Source organism: Rousettus aegyptiacus, unplaced genomic scaffold (genome assembly GCF_014176215.1).
Source record: "Rousettus aegyptiacus isolate mRouAeg1 unplaced genomic scaffold, mRouAeg1.p scaffold_m13_p_3, whole genome shotgun sequence".
Taxonomy (NCBI): Eukaryota; Metazoa; Chordata; class Mammalia; order Chiroptera; family Pteropodidae; genus Rousettus; species Rousettus aegyptiacus.
In genome coordinates, this window is record NW_023416306.1 from 50511397 (window position 1) to 50530646 (window position 19250).

At 38.5% G+C, this 19250-nt stretch overlaps 1 protein-coding gene across 1 annotated transcript in view; it reads left to right on the plus strand.

The window, feature by feature from the left end:
- UHRF2 (ubiquitin like with PHD and ring finger domains 2) overlaps positions 1-19250 on the plus strand; it is a 70534-nt gene that overhangs the window by 43013 nt on the left and 8271 nt on the right. The window contains exons 7-12 of the mRNA XM_036238579.1: positions 3384-3507; positions 3801-3908; positions 10362-10466; positions 14336-14442; positions 17736-17898; positions 18562-18702. Coding sequence (XP_036094472.1) covers positions 3384-3507; positions 3801-3908; positions 10362-10466; positions 14336-14442; positions 17736-17898; positions 18562-18702 — 748 coding nt within the window. The remainder of the gene's footprint in view (positions 1-3383; positions 3508-3800; positions 3909-10361; positions 10467-14335; positions 14443-17735; positions 17899-18561; positions 18703-19250) is intronic.

Sequence of the window (19250 nt, forward strand, 5' to 3'; positions counted from 1 at the left end):
AGGCATTTGAAACACCAAGAATAAATTTCTAAAGACACATAATATATATTAAAGTACTTAACATTTATAGTCAATAGTTACTTGGTATTGATACCTTTATTCGATTATTACAACAGCTTCTGTCTAGTCTCTAGCTCCATATTTAATTTTTCTCATCTCCTCTCTAATACAGAGACTATGTTCTTTTAAAAATCCAAGTCTGATTGTGTTGTTCTTTGCTTAAGATGATTTATGTTGTTACAGAGCCTCTTACCTTTTTCTTCTTCCATTTCACCAAATATTCTGTGCTTTAGCTAGATTATGTTAAATATATTTCAGCTTTTTAAATCATGTTCTTTCTCTTCTCTGGGCTTTTACATTTGACACACTTTCTTCTTAGAAACATTTTTCTTTATGCTCAATTTCAGAATGATATGCATTCTTCAGGTTTTCACTTAAATATGGCCTCATCTCGGAAGCCTTTGTGGATGGTTCCCTCTAACCACCAATTATTTTAGATATACCTATTATGTTCTATAATAGCAATTAAGAGTTTTTAAGTGCTTAATATATGCTAGACATTAACACAGTGCTTTATATGGATTATTGTGTGTAATCTTATGAGGTCAATAAATAGAACCAGGCACCAAGGTCACATATACTTGACAGAATCTATATTTCTTCTATTGAGTAGTGTTACCTACAAAAAGAAATGATTAGAAAGGAGACTAGGAATAATGTGCCCCAAGTTATAATGAACTTTTTAATGCCATGCTAAGTTTTTTCTTTTTAAACTATGGGCCACTTTGCTAGCATGGAGGGTTTTTAAGTTGGAAGGATGGCATACTCAGAAATACTAACATCAAAATGGGGTAGCTGTTATTATTGTAAAGAATAGATTGTTCTCCATCTCCTCCCCCACGCCTTCCACCCCTCAGCCTTTGGGAAAATTTTTATTTTATTACAACAGAGGCTGTATGGTTAGTGGAAGAAAGGAAGGGATATATTTTCTTTCACTCCCTACCACTACCTCACATGGTCACACTCTGAATTTTACCATCACTATTAACTATATTTCCTCTGAAGTCTCATTTTTCTTTTGTTTCTATGGGCAATATATTCCTGCTTCTCTAAAATGTTTTACCTGCTCTCACAGTTCTGTATCCTGTCGCCTTTTTAGAAACTTCAAACCTGGAGTGAATTTCTTTCCTGAATTGCTATTACTGGGTCATTCTCTTTAGTATCCTAGAATCTCTTAAGTTTTCAACACACACTCCTTGATCCCATTTTCCCCAGCAGCTGCCTATCCTATTTCTGTGCTCCCGTCATTGCAAAGCTTCTCAAGAACTATTTCCGCAGGTAATTTCCACTTCTCTCCCCCCATTCATACCTCAGCACTCAGCACTCCAGTCTTTCCTTTCCACTACTCCACTGTATCTACTTATGTCACATTCACAGATACATTCCATATTGCCAAACCCATGGTGACTTCTCAGTCCTCTCCTTCTTATACTGCTCAGCTGCTAGCTCTTTTTATAGACTGTATACCATGTGATCTAATTTCCTCCTATTTCACTGGCCTTTCCTTCTTAGTAGCTTGTTGGTTTTTTCTCACCTACCAGATTTCAGTCTTTCCCAAAGCACTACTCATTTGTTTTCTGTCTTCATGCTTGCTCCCTAGATGACCCCATCCAATCATGAGACTTAAAATACCAAGCTAATGGTTCTGAATTTATACCTTCAGATTTAATCTATCCTGAGCTTTCTAATCCTATATCCAACTGCTTACTTGCCTGGAATCACAAAATTAATGAATCCAAATGGTGATCTTGATTCTACCAACACACTGCCTAAAATCCTGCTCCTCCAATCTTCAATCTATAATACCTTCATCTTTGAGTCTCTATCACCCCTCTTATATACTATACATCCAATATTATATGAGCATATCTTGTCATTCTTCATAATCTTTCTCTCATCTCACCCCCCAGTCCAAACCACCATCTCTTCCCCAAACTGCTATAATAAATGCCTAACTAGTCTGGTTTTCACATTGCCCACCAGCTTCCTTTTTCCCATAGCAACAAAATGCTCTTACCAAGTTCTGAATCAGCTTACTCGTCGAAAACCCCCTAATATCTTCCTATTGCACTTATAATAAAATCTAAGCCCTTGCCATCTATGAGCTGGCCTCTGTCTACTCTTTAACCTCATCACTTATCACTATCAATTTTATTTACTAAATTTCAACTTTACCCATGTTCTTTATATGTAGAGAGAACTTTATATTCTTCAAAACATACCATTCCTTCCTTTCCTCAGGACCTTTCCACTTCACGTCTCTGCCTGGAATGCCTTCTCTTGCTTCTTCATACGACAGACTCCTCTTATTTCAGCTGGAATACCACCTGAGGAGCTTTAACTATCTAAAGACACATAGCATTTCTAATTATTCTTGACTACTGTGTACAAACATTTTGATCACAAACATTTATCCCCTGCACCAAAATAGTGCCTGACATAAAGGAGGTTCTGAACAAACCTGCTGAAGGAATGAATCCCAGAGGTGATTTAGGATCATATAATCAGAAGACCATCTTAGATTACTCCATAGAATATCTCTACATTTATGTCAGTGTCCTTCACTTCGTCTGGAACTCCTTAACCTTAAATATTTTCTGTGTCTATAAATCATGTTGTCAGGATATTTACCCTCTGAACTTATTTTTCCCTTAGAGATCATGCCTGCTTTAACCCTAAGATCTTTGATAAAATTACAGTTATAAAGGGTAGCACATCAAATAAAATAGCCTTAAATTAACTTTTAGAAGCTTTCCTAATTTTCTAATTAGTAGGGATTTCACTTGATAGTATTTATCGCTTTTTCATACATAATTTTACATTGAATTTGTGTATCTTACCACCTACCTAATTTTCTCAGAATCAGGGCCTGAATTATTTACATTTTTTTTCCCTATATCACTAAACAAGATATCCCATAATTAGGCAGTTAAAATTAACTAAATGGGTATGGATGTCTTCTTTGCTCTATAGGCTACATGGAGTAGGTAACTATGAACTGGGAACTGATAACATCAAGTGAATAATTTCCATTCTCAGGATTGGTGATGAAATCAGAATGCACAGTGCCATTTAAATGGGACTGGCTTTTGAACTGAATTTGAGAATTTATGATATAAAAATCTTTTAAGTTCTTTAAAAGAACGACAAGTTTTTTTTTAACTAGCCTAACCATGTAAATATTTTGAAGTTTAATATTTAAATGCCCTCTGAAGCTCTATAACACACACTAATTGTAACATCTTAAAACTCATTCTAATGAAGAAAGATCTTTGTTATTGGCTTTAATATGGTATTATCAAAATCTTTTTTTTTTTTTAAAGGTACTGTCCTTCCTGTAAAACTGATTCCAGTGAAGTTGTTAAGGCTGGTGAAAGACTCAAGATGAGTAAAAAGAAAGCAAAGATGCCATCAGCTAGTACTGAAAGCCGGAGGGACTGGGGAAGGGTAAAGAAGAAAGTCTCCTTTTCTTCTGAATTATAATGTTTAGAACTGTAATGCATGTTATAATGCTTCGATAACAACAGTAGTAAGGCTATAAATTATACTTTATTAGAAATATTAACAAATAACTATTTAATGATACAAATTAATTTGTTATAATTGTTAGTTTAATCATAAATTGTTATATATTGTTAATCACATAAATAGGTTTCTATTTTATTCACCTCTTACAGTACTTAAGGGCTTTACGATTTAATATAATTGGTGTCTCAGACAGCTTGTTCTGTGACTTGTAGGGAATGGCCTGTGTTGGTCGAACTAGAGAATGTACTATTGTTCCTTCTAATCATTATGGACCTATTCCTGGAATTCCTGTTGGATCGACTTGGAGATTTAGAGTTCAGGTATGTTTTAAATTAGCTCATTTGAAAAGGTAAAATTGGGTATACTTCAAATTGTAGCAAATATCAGTGTCTTGATTATAAATGGACTACCCTAGGTAGTATCACATGGCATTTAGTTGTTAGAATGAAAGATCTTCTATAGGACGGATATATTCTTCCCCAGAGCTTAATAGACAGAGAAACATGCATCGTGGAATTGGGCATCAGCTATGCCTTGTCATCACTTTGTTTTACTCTTCTGTTACAGTTATGGTAGTTAACATTATTAAGCTTTCTAAAGAATTTTTCTTAAGAATGTTTGAAGTACTAGGGTTTTTTTTTCTTTAAGTGCTCAGTTCTCATTTAATGTCCTTGAACTCCAAGAAAGTTCACTTTAGGTGTTTTCTTTGACGTTTACTCTCCTGAATGAGTAAGATACTAGTCAGAGGAACTGCCAGATAATCCAAGGATAAAATTACTTCTCTCTTTTCTTCTTGAAGAAGGATCTGTTGTATTTATTTCTGCTTTCTTCTTTAGAAAGGCAAATTTAACATTATGGAAAACAATGTGGAAAAAATCTTAGAGCAATTTCCAATTAGAAACTCTTAGGATTTTGAACTTTAAATAAGAGTAGAGTAGCCCTGGTGCTTAGACCATTTAACATTTTAAAAGTAAAATAGTGTAATATATATCCATAGCTTGAAAAAATAAATATTATAAAAACCTGCCCTTTTTGGTTTCCACTTTCAGTGACAACCACTTTAACATTTTAATTATTTCTTCTGGATTTATCTCCTTATTTCTAAGTAACATGTATGCTGCTTTTTTCTTCATACGTTACTTTTATTAACTTCCTCCTGTGGAAGATGAACATGTAGTTTAACATACTCTGTCTCCCATCTTTGCAAAGGTTGTGAATTTTAACTAAATCAGTGTTCAAGGTTTATATTATGACTTTGGATTTATAAATACAGTAAAAATACTAACATGCAATAAATATAAATGCAATAAAAAATACATTGTATATTTTTAATTATCTTGTTTTTTTTGTTTGCTTCATTTTTTTGTATACCTGTCACTAAAAGCCCCATTAATACAGTCTAAGACTATTTTGAGGTTGTTGGCCTTAGCAACTAGAAGAATGCCGTTTAGGAAGTAGGGAAGGTTCAGAATGGATTTATTTTTATCAGGGTTGGTGAAGTAAGAAATCAAGTGGTTCTGTCTTCTGAAGGACCTGGTATTTCCAAGGTCTAAATCTTGATTCTGTTGCTCCTATCAGCTTCTCCTGGTCTTCTGTTGTGCCTCTTAGCCAACTATATCGGCTTGGCTCCGCTAAGAACAATTAATTGCATGCTAAACTCATGAATTACAATGCTTCTCTTGGAGAGTTGGAAGTACACTTATTTCAGTGAGCCAGAATTGAAGGTATATGGGAAAAATAGTAGGCTGTTGAAGTAGTAAAATAGCATGAGTAAACCAAGAAAGTGGATAGCATGTTTGGATAACACTGAGTAGTTTTCATTCAAACATAGAGGCTCCATGAGGGAGAAGCTGGATATATAGTAGATAGGAGCCAGACTGAGAGAGGATAATGTGTAATACTTAACTTGGTCTTGATATACTATAAGACCATTTAATATATTGTAAGCAGTTAAGAGTTAAAACCAAATTTGTTCTTAAAAGGATCATTCTGTTTGTGGTGGGTAGAATGAGTTTGAAAGAACAAAACAGTGCAGTAAAAAGGGGTCTATTTTAAGCATTAATGACTCAAACTAAGATTATAGCAGTGGAAGGAGAAAAAGATGGATTTGAGAGTTCTGGGAGATCAAATCAGTAGTATTTGTGACCAAACAGGTTTGAATAATAAAAGAAGAATGAGGCTAACGTGAATCTTGTCTTTCTGACATGGCTATGATCGGCCGGAGATGAGAATGAGGGTGAGATTAAGCCAAAGCGAAGTATAAAACAGGCTTTATTAGGGTCTGCGGGCAAGGTTCACTGGTCCCGAGGAAAGGGGCCAGAGAAGTCGCACGTGTCGAGGGTATAGGCGCGGTTTTTAAAGGTTTTGGCCCAGGATGTCGGTGGGGTTACAGGGCGGGGACTTCTCTGTTTGGCTGATCCCACAGCCCGGGAAGCCTCTGCTGTAACTTTGGTCATGAGCCGCGGGCCATCTTAGGTATTGAGCCACCTTCCTGCTGGTGTAATGGCGCCCATGAGCAACCAAACATTCCTGACTCCTTAAGATAGGAAATGGGACGTTGGTGTCGACTGGCTGCTTCCTGCTGAGGAGGGGCAGCATAGGAAAGGTATCTTAAGGAGCTGGGGTGTCCGCGTCACCCAATTGGGGAACGGGCTGGTAGGAGCCAAGCGGCAGGAGCAGCATTTGGTGGACAGTGACTCTGGATATCTCATGAAACCGCGTCTTTAGGAACTCTAAAACATAGAGCTAAGAAGAGAAGGATGCAGATTATCAGCAGAGGGCCCAGAAAGGAGGCGAGGAGGGAGAACATAGAAGAGCGCCGCCACGAAGTAGTGTCATTAGCAAATTTTTGTTGGTGAAGTTCTACACTCAGTTTGTGCAGGGCGACTACCTGGGTTTCAACTGTACCTGATTCGTTGACATAGTAGCAGCACTCTTCTTTAAGAAATAGGCAGGTGCCCCCTTTTTCAGCCATGAGAAGGTCTAGGGCTTCTGCAGAGACATCTATAGCGAGCTGGAGGCGGTTGGTGAGGTCCCGGGTTTGGGTTATGGAGTTAATAAGGGCCTCGGCACTGAGGCCCGTGGCAACGAGTAAAGCTGTTAGGGACATTCCGGCAATAACGGGTAAGAAGATGGCGCGCTTCCGTCAGGAGGGTGTGATAGAGGTTAGGAGGCATTCCTTATGGGAAGGAGAGCAGACAAGAAGATCATCGACATATTGAAGTACAGTGGAAGGTGAAAGGTCACAGGTGACTAAATCAGAGGCTAGGGCTTGGCCAGAAAGATGTGGGCTGTCGCGAAAGCCCTGGGGGAGGACGGTCCAGGTGAGCTGTTGTGTTCGGTGTGTGTCAGGGTCTTCCCAAGTAAAGGCAAAGAGGAACATAGAGTCGGGGTGTAAGGGAATGGGGTAAAGAAGGCGTCTTTAAGGTTGAAGACAAAAATGAGAGGTGTCAGGGGGAATGTGAGAGAGTAAGGTATACGGATTGGGAACGACTGGAGAAAGAGGGACGACTGCAGAGTTAATGATAAGGAGGTCTTGGTCCAGGTGGTACTGGCCGGAGGTTTTTTTAACAGGGAGGATTGGGGTATTACAGGGGGAATTTGTAAGGACAAGGAGGTTCTGTGCCAGCAGGCAAGTGACGATAGGTTTTAATCCCTGGAGGTGTTGCTTAGAGATTGGGAACTGGGGACGGTTGGGAAAGGAGGTAGGGTCTTTTAGTTGGATACGGACAGGTTCATGGTGAGTGGCAATGGTAGGGGTGTCTGTATTCCATACAGACGGGTTTACATCAGGAAGGAGGTTAGCGACAGGGAGTGCAGGGTCGGGAGATAAAGTTGGGTGGAGAACCATTAGGAAGGAGGGTGCCGCGTGGTTGAAAGAGATGGTGGCATGGAGTTTAAATAAGATGTCGCGGCCTAGCAGAGGCACGGGGCAGGAGGGTATGACTAAGAACGAGTGGGTGAAAGGGGTCCCTTCATAGGAGCAAGAAAGGGGTTGGGTTTGGCTGGGGTTAAAGGGAGTTCCGTCTACCCCAACAACAGTGATCTGGGAAGGAAGAGTAAGGCCCGAATGAGAGGGAAGGACCGAATAGGTAGCCCCCGTATCCACCAGAAAGGTGATGGACTTACCCGCTACCTGGAGCATGACCCTGGGCTCCGCGAGGGTGACCGGAGTGCCAGAACCCGGGCCTCTTCAGTCTTCGGCCATGCCTAGGAGCTTGAAAACCGGATGTTGTCCTTCATGCGCCGCTCCACGTGGAGGCGCCGAGAGCCAAGGAAGGCCTGAGCAGTCAGACTTCCAGTGGCCCGGCTGCTTGCACTGAGGGCAAGGCTCTGTCGGTGGTCGAGGATTGGGGCATTGGGCGAGCCCAGTGGCCGTCTTTGCCACACTTGAAGCAGGCACCGGGCAGTGAAGTCTTTGGGTGGGCCCCGTTGGCCGCGGATGTCTGTGGTCCCCCCAATGCGGGCCGCAGGGCTGCAACCAAAGCTTGAGTTTGGAGGCTTACCTTTTGTTGGAGGCGCGCTTGTCGGGCGGCCTCGGGCGTTGTATACCTTAAATGCCATTTTTACCAGATCCTAAATCAGGATTTCGGGACCATCTTCAGCTTTTTTGAGTTTCTTTTTAATATCAGGGGCAAACTGGGAGATGAAATGAGAGGCTAGAATGGTAGCCCCGCTGCACGAGTTCGGATCTAGATGGGTATATTGAGTCAGAGCCTCCTGGAGGCGGTTAAGGAAGAGAGCAGGATGGTCTTCTCTGGGGATAGCATTTTCCCCAATAGGGACCGTATTATCAACTAGATGGTCGTAGTCTGCCTGTTGGATGGCCGTGGCCCTAACGCGCTCGCGCTCTTCCAGGGTTAGGGTAGAGGACGTAATGACATGAATATCGTGCCAAGTCAGGTCGTAAGCTTGAGCAAGGTTTTGGAACTCCTTTATATAGTTAGATGGGTTGGCCGAGAAGAAACCGAGCCGTTTTTCGATTTGGCAGAGATCATGGAGAGAGAAAGGAACATGAACCCTGACTACTCCATCTCCTCCGGCCACCTCCCAGAGAGGGAAGAGGTGGCCAGTAGAGGAGTCAGGTTCAGGGGAATGAGATCGAGTATGAGCGGCGACGGGAGAGTGAGAAGGCATGGGTGGCTGGGGCAGGGGTGGGGTTGAAGAATCGGGCCGGCAAGAGCTGAGGGCTCGGGAAGGCGGTAGGGAGGAGAAGAGCTGAGGAGTTCAGGGAGGTCGTGTTCCGGGGAGGGATCAATAGGCGGCTTGGGAGATGGGGGAGAAGAGGAGGCAGTTGCCGGGTGTGGGACTTGGGAAACAGGGGGAGCGGTTGGGGGAGCGGGCCAGGAGGATTTGGAGGGTGGAACAGGGGGAGCAAAGGTCTGGACGGGAGCGCAGATCCCAAAAAGCCTGTACATACGGAACTTCGGAATCTTTTGAGTTCAATTTACAGAAATTTTCTAGGTCATTAAGGACTTGATAGTCAAATGTGCCTGTGGGAGGCCAGTGGGAGCTATTGGGCAGGTTATACTGTGGCCAGGTCGCTCGGGACAGAAATAGCAGTTTTTTCTTTTTTTAAGGTCTGAATGTAACCCAGGCGGACAAAGTTGGCCAGGACGCACCCTAGGGGTATCTTAGGGTCTGGTTTAGACTCAGCATTGCCCATGGTCAGTCTCTCCTTTTGTCAGAATTAATGGATCTAGCCTCGCCCTTGGAGTCAGGGGCTGGGAGGAGCGTCCTCGTCCCAACCCGAGACCCGGGTCAGAGTGGCGAAAGCCACAGGGCCAAGCCGGGCAGTCTCAGACGTCTCTGAGAATGACCGGTGCCGGAGGCCCTAACAGAAGGGCCAGCGGTGGGGGAGCGCTAGGCGCGGCCGCGGCGAGGGCTAGGCCCCCCGAGGAGGAAGGGGAGGCAGAGGGAAGACAGGGGAGAGAACTTACTTACGATCAGCCGGAGTCCAGAGAGAATGAGTCGGAGACTGGTCCGGGGGTAGGGTAGCCGCCACTCCGAGAGGCGGCTAAAAACCCCTCCCGGGTTTCGGAACCAAATGATCGGCGGGAGGAGACGAGAATGAGGGTGAGATTGAGCCACAGTGAAATATAAAACAGGCTTTATAAGGGTCTGTGGCCGAGGTTCACTGGTCCCGTGGAAAGGGGCCAGAGAAATCTCACGTGTCTGGGATATAGGCGCGTTTTTAAAGGTTTTGGCCCAGGATGTCGGTGGGGTTACAGGGCGGGGACTTTTCCGGTTGGCTGATCTCAGGATGTCGGTGGGGTTACAGGGCGGGGACTTCTCTGTTTGGCTGATCCCGCAGCCCGGGAAGCCTCTGCTGTAACTTTGGTCATGAGCCGTGGGCCATCTTAGGTATTGAGCCACCTTCCCGCTGGCGTAATGGCGCCCATGAGCAACCGAACAGGCTAGGGAACAGTACCATAATCAAAGATGAAAAATAAGGGAAGAGAGCCAGAGCACTGGTAGTAAAGTCTTTTTTACTCAAGTTGAGCTGGAATTACCAATAAACATAAAGTGATGACTATTTAATAGTTATTTTAAAACTCAGAATTCTAGGCCCGAGCAGTTTTAAACATCACCTGCTTAGTACCTAAGGGATATGTAGTTGGGGAGAAGTAATGTCAGTGAGCAAAAGATAGAACTCTGAGTGACTTGCAGTTCTTAGTTGGAGGGTTTTGGGGTCCAATGATGTATGTGGAAGCATTTTGTAAATGTAGCTTAACTAACTGTTCAAAGGTATTTTGAGACTATTTATTTTATAGGTGAGTGAAGCCGGTGTTCACAGACCCCATGTTGGTGGAATTCATGGTCGAAGTAATGATGGGGCTTATTCTCTTGTCCTGGCTGGTGGATTTGCAGATGAAGTAGTAAGTCATGATACGACCTTGTTCTTTAGAACCTGTCTTGATCATTTGGTAAAATACAGAAGTTTTGTCTTTCAAAAAGATAGGTATATCAAATCCTATCTTTTTAGCATAATTTTTATGTTGAAATGATCAGTTATATACAAGGCAAAGTAATTGGCAATCTTTATATGTATTTTGATTTATATATACATGTGATAACTGATTATTGCAATAAAAATACATTATAGAGCACTTTTTTAAAAATTAAACTTATTTGGGGATAAGTGTTGATTGGCATGTAGCATTAGAAATACTATAGTGATTTTTGTTCCCTTTACCAGTTTTCCCTCAATGGTCACATTTTACAAAACTAGTACAGTTCACAGCCAGGGTACTGACATTGATATATTTAGGACACTTAACATTTATTTCCCTTATCACAAGGATCCCTCAAGTTGCCCTTTTATAGCCACATCTACTACTATACCTGCTTCCCCAACCCCTCCTTAACCCCTGACATCCACTAATCTGTTCTCTGTTTCTAAAATTTTATCATTTCAAAATCTTTATAAGTGGAATCATATAATATGTAACCTTTGGGACTGACAATTTTTGGCTCAGCGTAATTCTCAAATTATGGCTTTTATCAAGTTTGTTCCTTTTTATTGCTGAGTAAGTAGTCCATGATATAGATGTACTGCAGTTTGTTTAACTATTCACCCATGGAAGAACACCTAGTTATTTCCAATTTTTGTCTATTATGAATAAAAGCTGCAGTAAATGTTCTGTACAGGTTTTTATAAACGAAAGTCTTCATTTCTCTGGTATAAATGCTCAGAAATGTAATTACTGAGTTGTATGATAGTTGACATGCATAATTTTGAAGCTATATCTTTAAATATTTTTCAGAAATACAAAGAATATTATATAGCTTGTTACAGTCAGCACTTAGAATTTTTTTAAGGCTCCGTAAGAAAACCAACTAAAAGTGGAATCTCTTTAACATATGTTTTTAGCAACCAGCCAGTTGTATTTGATCTGGGCTTTGACATTTGTGTGTGAGACCTTGGCCAAATTATATAACTCCACTAAACCTCAGTTTTACCATGTATAAAATAGGAAAAAATAGTATCATAATTTTATATCAGAAAGTTATTGATATTAAATGAGGTAATCCCTGGGCACATGGATTGACAGTTCTGTGGTCTGAATCAGAAGCTTATCTTAAAGGCATGAAGCATATAAACTTGTAATCGTAAAGCTAAAAATGAGTACCAAGTTGAAGTGGGATGGATGTTATTCCTTTTTTACATCTCTTGCATATAGTTACTAGTCAAACATTAAACATTTGTGGAGAAAAGTGCCGATGAGCTTTAATTACGTGTCTCAAGCAGTTAATTCTATTAACTACTATAAAAAATTATTTTAGGATTAAAACACATAGGTTTAGATTGCCAACTAAGATGTATCTGGAGATGTTATATTTTGTAAGCATTTTCAATCTTTTGATCTTTCGTTGTAGGCAGGTTAAATCTACAGAAATAGGTGGAGGAAACCTGAATAAGCATTTCTCATTCAAAAAAAATTTTTGTTTTGAAACTTTTAATTTGGTATAATATCCACGGAGCCAGTGATCTTTGTTCTGTGTGGATGAATGGATGTGAAACTATTGAAACTTGCTGATAAAATGGTTAACATTTTTGTCTAGTAACTTGAGAATTAATCTAATGCTAATTTAGTGTTTTGTGTTTGGTGGCCTCACTTGAGAAATGAGGACCCACAAAGATGATCTGCCTCTTAACAGTTGTCCTGAGAAGTAGTTTGCTCAGTGATCAGGAGCAGACTCTGGAGCCAGGCTGTTTGGGCTTGTGTCCTGATGCCATTTCTTATAGCTGTGTGACCTTAGGCAAGCTGCCAAACCCTTCTGCCTCATCTATAAAATAGGGCTTACATTACTTAAAATAACCTACCTAAGGTTGATATGAGGGTTAAATCAATTAATTATATGTAAAATGCTTAGCCTAACCTTCACACAAACTCTTAGTGCGTGTGTTAGGTATTAACAATAGTAGTGCTAGTAGCCTGTTTTGTGGGCATGTAAGAGAGAGTATGAGAGAGAAACTAGCAAAAATTGAGGCTATATTCTAGATAACTTTGAATTAAGGAATCAGTAAAGGTGTCTGGGAAAAGTTTAATGATTTTAATTGTGCTTTAGGATATTTATCTGATAGTCTGGGGGAGGGGTGTGAGAAGATTGCGGTGAAAGCCTTTTGCCTGATAAGAGTGATGGCAGGTATGGGAGGACCCAGCTTATTGTGTTAGGCAGCTGCTTTACAGTTTAGGGGAAGAGTAGAAATCGGAAAATTGTGGGAAATTGAGTCAGTCTGGGGCAGCTGATGGCTACTTTATGTAAGCTTATCCCAGGCAGCAGTCTTGTTTAAGCTACTGCCTCATAGAGGTACAGCTTAGTAGAGCATGGACTAGAAAATGTAATAAATTAGGTTGATCATTTTCCATAGAAAAAAAATAGTCTGAAATAATATTCACTGAGTTCTGACAGTCTGGCAGTTTTGCCCCCAATGGAAATTAAAGTTTTTGTTGGTACAAAGATTAAAGCATAGATGATTTAATAACATAGATTTTGAACTATTATTACTTGATTATTTGCTGCTGGAAGAATAATCAGAATTGTTTTTGTTCTTCTCTGTTAAATGCTGCTTAGTGCAACCTAAGCTTGTATGCTCTCCTAGGTCCCACTACTTTTTCCTTTATAGCACCACCACAGTTATAACTTTAAAAGTTGACAGAGTTATGAATATGAACATTGTGAAGTCAATTCAGATACTATTTGGAAGACTGTTTCTGATTAATTTAAGGGGTGTTCTAGACTGCTCTAGATGTACTTATTAAAATTTCTTTAAGTGGAGTACAAACTAAAGATGGAATTCCTTAATGCCTTATTTATTAAAATTTAGACATCAATATTGGATCAACAGAAAGGTTTTTGGACAAATTTTTAAAACCATGAGACTTTAGTTATGACTTTTAAGCCAAAGGAAAAACAAGCAAAATAACTGACCTTTATTACAAGGCAAGAATTTAGTAGACAAAACTTTATTATCCTAAGTGCAGTCTGAACTAATTAAAATAATCTTACATTAAAGAACCATTATTTAGATAGTGTTAGTAGGATTAATTTGTATAGTGCTAGTTACTTTTATCAATTCATTTTGAGGTAGAGATAATACCAGTATAAATTTATAGCTATTACAGAAATATTTGTGGAGCTAGTTTGTGTACCGTCTACTTCTTTTGGCATGTGCTGCTTTTTTTTTTTTTTTTCACATTTAGTAGACACTTTATACATCTTAATAAAAGGTAATTATTTTACCTGAATGTGATTTGAGTGAACCCATAGAGTATGAGATATGGGGAACTTACCATACTGTCAGGATTTGAAATTTAGCAACAAACTTGAATACGGTGTAGGTCGCTATTGGGAAATCAGTTATGGAATATTTATTAAAATGGTACTTGATAAAAAAAAAAACTAGAAGGTGGTATTGAAAAGTTTATTTTAATAACACTGAATTAAATGAAACAATATTTCCAACCCATGTAACATTCTATAGATTATTTGGTTATATATGTAGTATGAGAATAGTCACATTTGGGGGTATTGGAAGTTATATAACTTTAAAATGAAATCTTTAGATCAAGTGATATAACTTGAAGGTATACTACATGCAAGACTGCATTGAATTTTGGTAGATACTGTGAGATACCATGTCAGTTTATAATATCCTAATCAAATGTTCTGACTCCGAAATAAGAATTGATGAAATTTTACTTGGGTTTGTGTATCTAATGATGAAAATCTTCTCCTATAGGACCGAGGTGATGAATTCACATACACTGGGAGTGGTGGTAAAAACCTTGCTGGTAATAAAAGAATTGGCGCACCATCGGCCGATCAAACATTAACAAACATGAACAGGTACTCTTTATTGTTAGAGTTTGTAAAGACTATTTATAATTTGGGCTTTGTGTAAATGTTCTAATATAGCACTATAATTTATAACTTAGGCTGTAGAAGAGGATCTTAAATTGAACATAAAAGATCTAAAATTAAAATTCCATTACTTGATTATATAATTATTTGTAAGAAATCCTAACTTATTTCTTCAAATTATTAGTTTTCAAATGACAATACATAATTCTCAGTCTTAATACATGCGCTTTGCATTTGAAAACATCCTGAAAGCTTTAAAAGAAGGAAGCCCACATAAGCGAAGTTGAGGACAAGGTGGCTTATCCACTACCCCGTGGGTCAAAGTTGTGTTCTGCTCAACACAGATTTATCTTTCTAAGTGATACACTTCTTTTTAGTTGATACTCACTAATGTGAAATAGGGTTATGTTTGGGAGCCATATTTATGCACATAAGTGAAACATCAGATAACTTAGTCAGAACTACACTCAAGGTGCTTTCAGAATTTAAAATAATAAAATATCTTTAAATACTATGAAAGAGAATATTTATTTACGAAAGTGACCTTTTCTAACTAAATGCTTATAAGGTGTTATGAAAGACCACCTTGTGTTGATCTTTATTCTAAAGAAGTATTAATGACATTCCAGCTTCCATGGGAAAAGAAAATTTAATAACTTCAAAATGTTTTATAAATGCATGCTAATATCAGTAATAATAAATTAATCCAAACCATCAGATAGCAATGACCACATTATAACTTGTTATACTGATAATTTTGTGATCATTTCATAAAGTTGAAATTTTTTTGTATTCTATTAATGAGGGTGTTTTGTGGGTTATTGAGTAAAAGTATTTTTCACTTTCTCGAATCTAAATCACTCGGTTTTAAGTAGTGTGCCCTTAATTTCTGATTACCGTGTGAAGTAAAGAATATACCAATATGGGTTAAAGACTTTGTTGCATACCAGGTTATATAGAATCTGTTTTTATGTCTTCTATATTATTTCAGACAGTAGGATTATTTTACTGAACCAGCAGAGGAGACAGGTCAGATTTGCTGGTGAAAACATTCCTGAGGCAGGAGTCCAGTCCCTAGCTAGTCTTTTCCTATCAAGATAGCAGTTCTTTAGGAAGAATGATCTTAAAAGGAGTTACAAATCTTTTGATGTGCTTTTGTCACTGAAAATGTATCTGGAATTTGCAAAAGGCTTTTCGAAGTCAAATCCGAAAATTATATTTTTCTCTTTAATAATAGATTATTTTGCTTGAATGAAACTTCTTTCATAACTACCTGCACTTGTAATGTACATGGTAAATTCTTTTCAAGCTTTTGAAGAATCTAATAAGTATACCCTGTTTACCATATGTTAACAATCTCATTAGAAAATAATTGACAAGTAGTAAAAATGTTTGTATTAAAAATAAGGTAATGAAAATGAAATACTAACTCAAAAACAATTAAGGGTTGACATATCCTAGACTTTGACATCCATTCAGTTAATTTATACATTAAGCTGTGAGTACAATTAATTGTAAAGACCTCTTAGGCAAAGGTGCTTATTTGTTTTATAAACATGAAAACTGTGGTGAAAGGCCCTTAACTCTTACCTGCAGTATACTCTTTCTTGACTAGCATACGGTCCAATTCATTTTTGTTTCTCTGCTAAGAGGTAGTTTGACACCTGCTTCTTGCTTTAAGAAGTTCGTTCCTATTTCTTCTCAGCTCTTCCACTTTATGAAGCTGAAGAGGGTAGCAGGGTAATCTGGCTGTCCTTTATCAGGGCAGTTAGAGACAACCTGTTGAGATGTGGATAGAGTAATGGAAGAGCCTTGTTGTTGTGGCTAGTTTCATCCTCTGGGACTCTTTTCACATACTTGAACAGCCTGAATATTTACATGAAGCTAGAAGTGAATTAATACCAGTTAGTGGTGGCAGTCATTATTACGGAAGGTACCTATGAGCACCAAAGCATTATCTTCATTAACATGAAGATAATATTTATCCTTATCCTAGCTCTTTAAGAAGATGGAGTATGTATATCTCAATAGATATGCCATAAATAAGATGCAATACTAGCCCTAGAGTCGATTTTCTTCTACCTTTCAGAATTTTAGTGCATCTCCCTTTGAGATAAAGATAACTTGGTAAGCTTTAACCTTTGACTGCATTTATAAATTTTTTTTAAAGAAACATTTTCTTAAATTCACTTATTTTAACCATATAACTGTGATGAAGATATTTTAGTAGATTAGTCATTTAGTCTTAAGGTCTATTTTTTTTTTTATTTGAGCCTGTATAAAAAGAACTATATACCCTGAACAAGATTTTGTATCATATGATTTCACCAGATTGTGTGTGTGTGTGTGTGTGTGTGTGTGTGTGTGTGTTTGACCAAACATGTTCTCAGTGATTTCTTTTCACCTAAGTTAGGAAGTAGGTTTCTTAGAAGAAAAATACTACTTTTAAATAGATTCTAGTTTGGTTTTTCTTTTTTTGGCAGGACTAAGTTCTCCCAAGAAAGGTCTTCTAACATCTAATAACCTTACTGATTAATTACTACTAAGTGAGTACACATACTAAGGAAGCGTCAGCTAAATCAGGTGCTGCTTCCAGCTCAGTTTTCTTCCTGTTCATATGTCGTCAGTAAAATGTAGTGGTCTCAAACAGCCAAAAGTCTTTATTGTCATGATTTAGCACAGACATTTGAATGCTTCAGTTTTATTTAAACTTATCTTTTTACTGGAGGTCTTTAAAGAATATTCTCATATGAGCTTGTTCTTAATATCTTCTAAACTTTGAGGAATCTCTGTTGTCTGGAATATGGAAAGTGGACCTAGAAAGGTCATTTGTACCTAGCTGACAAATTTATTTTTCTGGATTTCTTTCTACATTATTCCAGCAATTTACCTCAGTCCCTTATCAAAATTAACGATTAAAACAATCACTTGCTTTAGTTTCCCAACTTTCTCCCTTCCCTCAACAAACGTTATTTAAAGAAAATTCCATGTATTTCTAGTTGTTTTCTATTATACGTGGCACAGATGTTATTACTTTCAGAAGAACCCTACAGGCTATCTGAGAACCAATCCCCTGGCTTGGGGGTGACATCAGAAAACTGATTTGTCTTCTCTGCTGGTGGGGGAAAGCATAATCCTATTATCTGGAATAATATGGAAAGAATCATAGAATCTTAACCATCAGGTAAGGCATAATTCACCTTTTAATTGAGCTAATGATGCGATTATATACTTGAAGAAAGATTACTTGGTATAAAGACTTTGTTTTATTTTTTTAGGGCATTGGCCCTAAACTGTGATGCTCCATTGGATGATAAAATTGGAGCAGAGTCTCGGAATTGGAGAGCTGGTAAGCCAGTCAGAGTGATACGCAGTTTTAAAGGGAGGAAGATCAGCAAATATGCTCCTGAAGAAGGCAACAGATATGATGGCATTTATAAGGTGCTCTATCTGGCATGACCTCTTGTTAGTCATTCTTCCTGGGCTTTCAGGACAGGGTTACCACAGAGAACTACTCTCCTGTGGGTGGGTTGGAGGAAACATTGGACTGTCTTAGTTGGTAGTCTGCTTTTTCTGGAAATACAACAGCTGCACAAAGTGAACTCTTCGGCACTTTTAAGACTAGTTTTAAGTTTCTAAAGGCAGAGTTATATTTTGGGTTAAGCTTTTAATGAGTATATTCAGTATGATAAAACCATTTAAATAACTTTGCCATTGTGGACTTTGACATATTTCTTTCAGAATGATTTTAATTATAATAGATTTTCAAAACAGAGCACATTTTAATTATTAAAATAGGTTGTATTCTTTGTTTAAAAAAACAGGCATTTACTACCACTTTTTATATACCGTTGTGCAAAAAAATCTGTTAATGAGCATAATTTTGATAGTATTTCAAATTTATAGCAATCTATGGGAACTATCTTAATAGGAAATAAGGTCAAAATAATATTTTAGTGAATATTCTTAATTCATTTACTATCACAGCAAAGCCAGTACCCTCTGATGCACTTAGTTTGGGCAAGTTTAAACCACTAATATGATGACATTTTGAATAAGTTTAAACTTTGAATCTCAAACTAGTACTGAAATATTATGATTTAGGTGGTGAAATACTGGCCAGAGATTTCATCAAGCCATGGATTCTTGGTTTGGCGCTATCTTTTAAGAAGAGACGATGTTGAACCTGCTCCTTGGACCTCAGAGGGAATAGAACGGTCAAGGAGATTATGCCTACGTTTACAGGTTAGATTACATTTGTCTAGGCTACTTACATATTCATAAAAATATATACCTGTACTGTACTATCAACATGTCTTAACACTAGATGTAACCCACAGCAATTGATCAATGGACTGTAAGGGGTGAGGAATGAGATCATGCAAGTATACAGAAAGAAAAGAAGTAAAAAGGTAGTATCCTAGGTGTCAAACAGCCCTAAGACCAGGAATCATGCTTGGGAAAAGTTGGGCTGGTCATTGAAAGTAAAATATTTCCAAGTGAATTTGGAAATGACTTAAAGTATGAGAGAAAAGTATGCATAAAATTTAGGTATAGGAAGCCTCAAGAAGGGAAGTTTATCCTAGAGGGCATAGGGGGTGTGTCTCTGGTAGGGGAAGGGGGGAGGTGACTTGTAAGAGTGGTCTGCTTCCTACCCTTCTCACTTTTCCTCACCCCTTTTCTCTCTTCCCCCTCAAAGCTGCTTCCCTGTCCTGTCACCACCTTTAGTGCTGTGCCTTTTTTTTCCCTTTGCCCATGCTTAGCTGTTACCCCATATAAGACTTTGTTGGTTT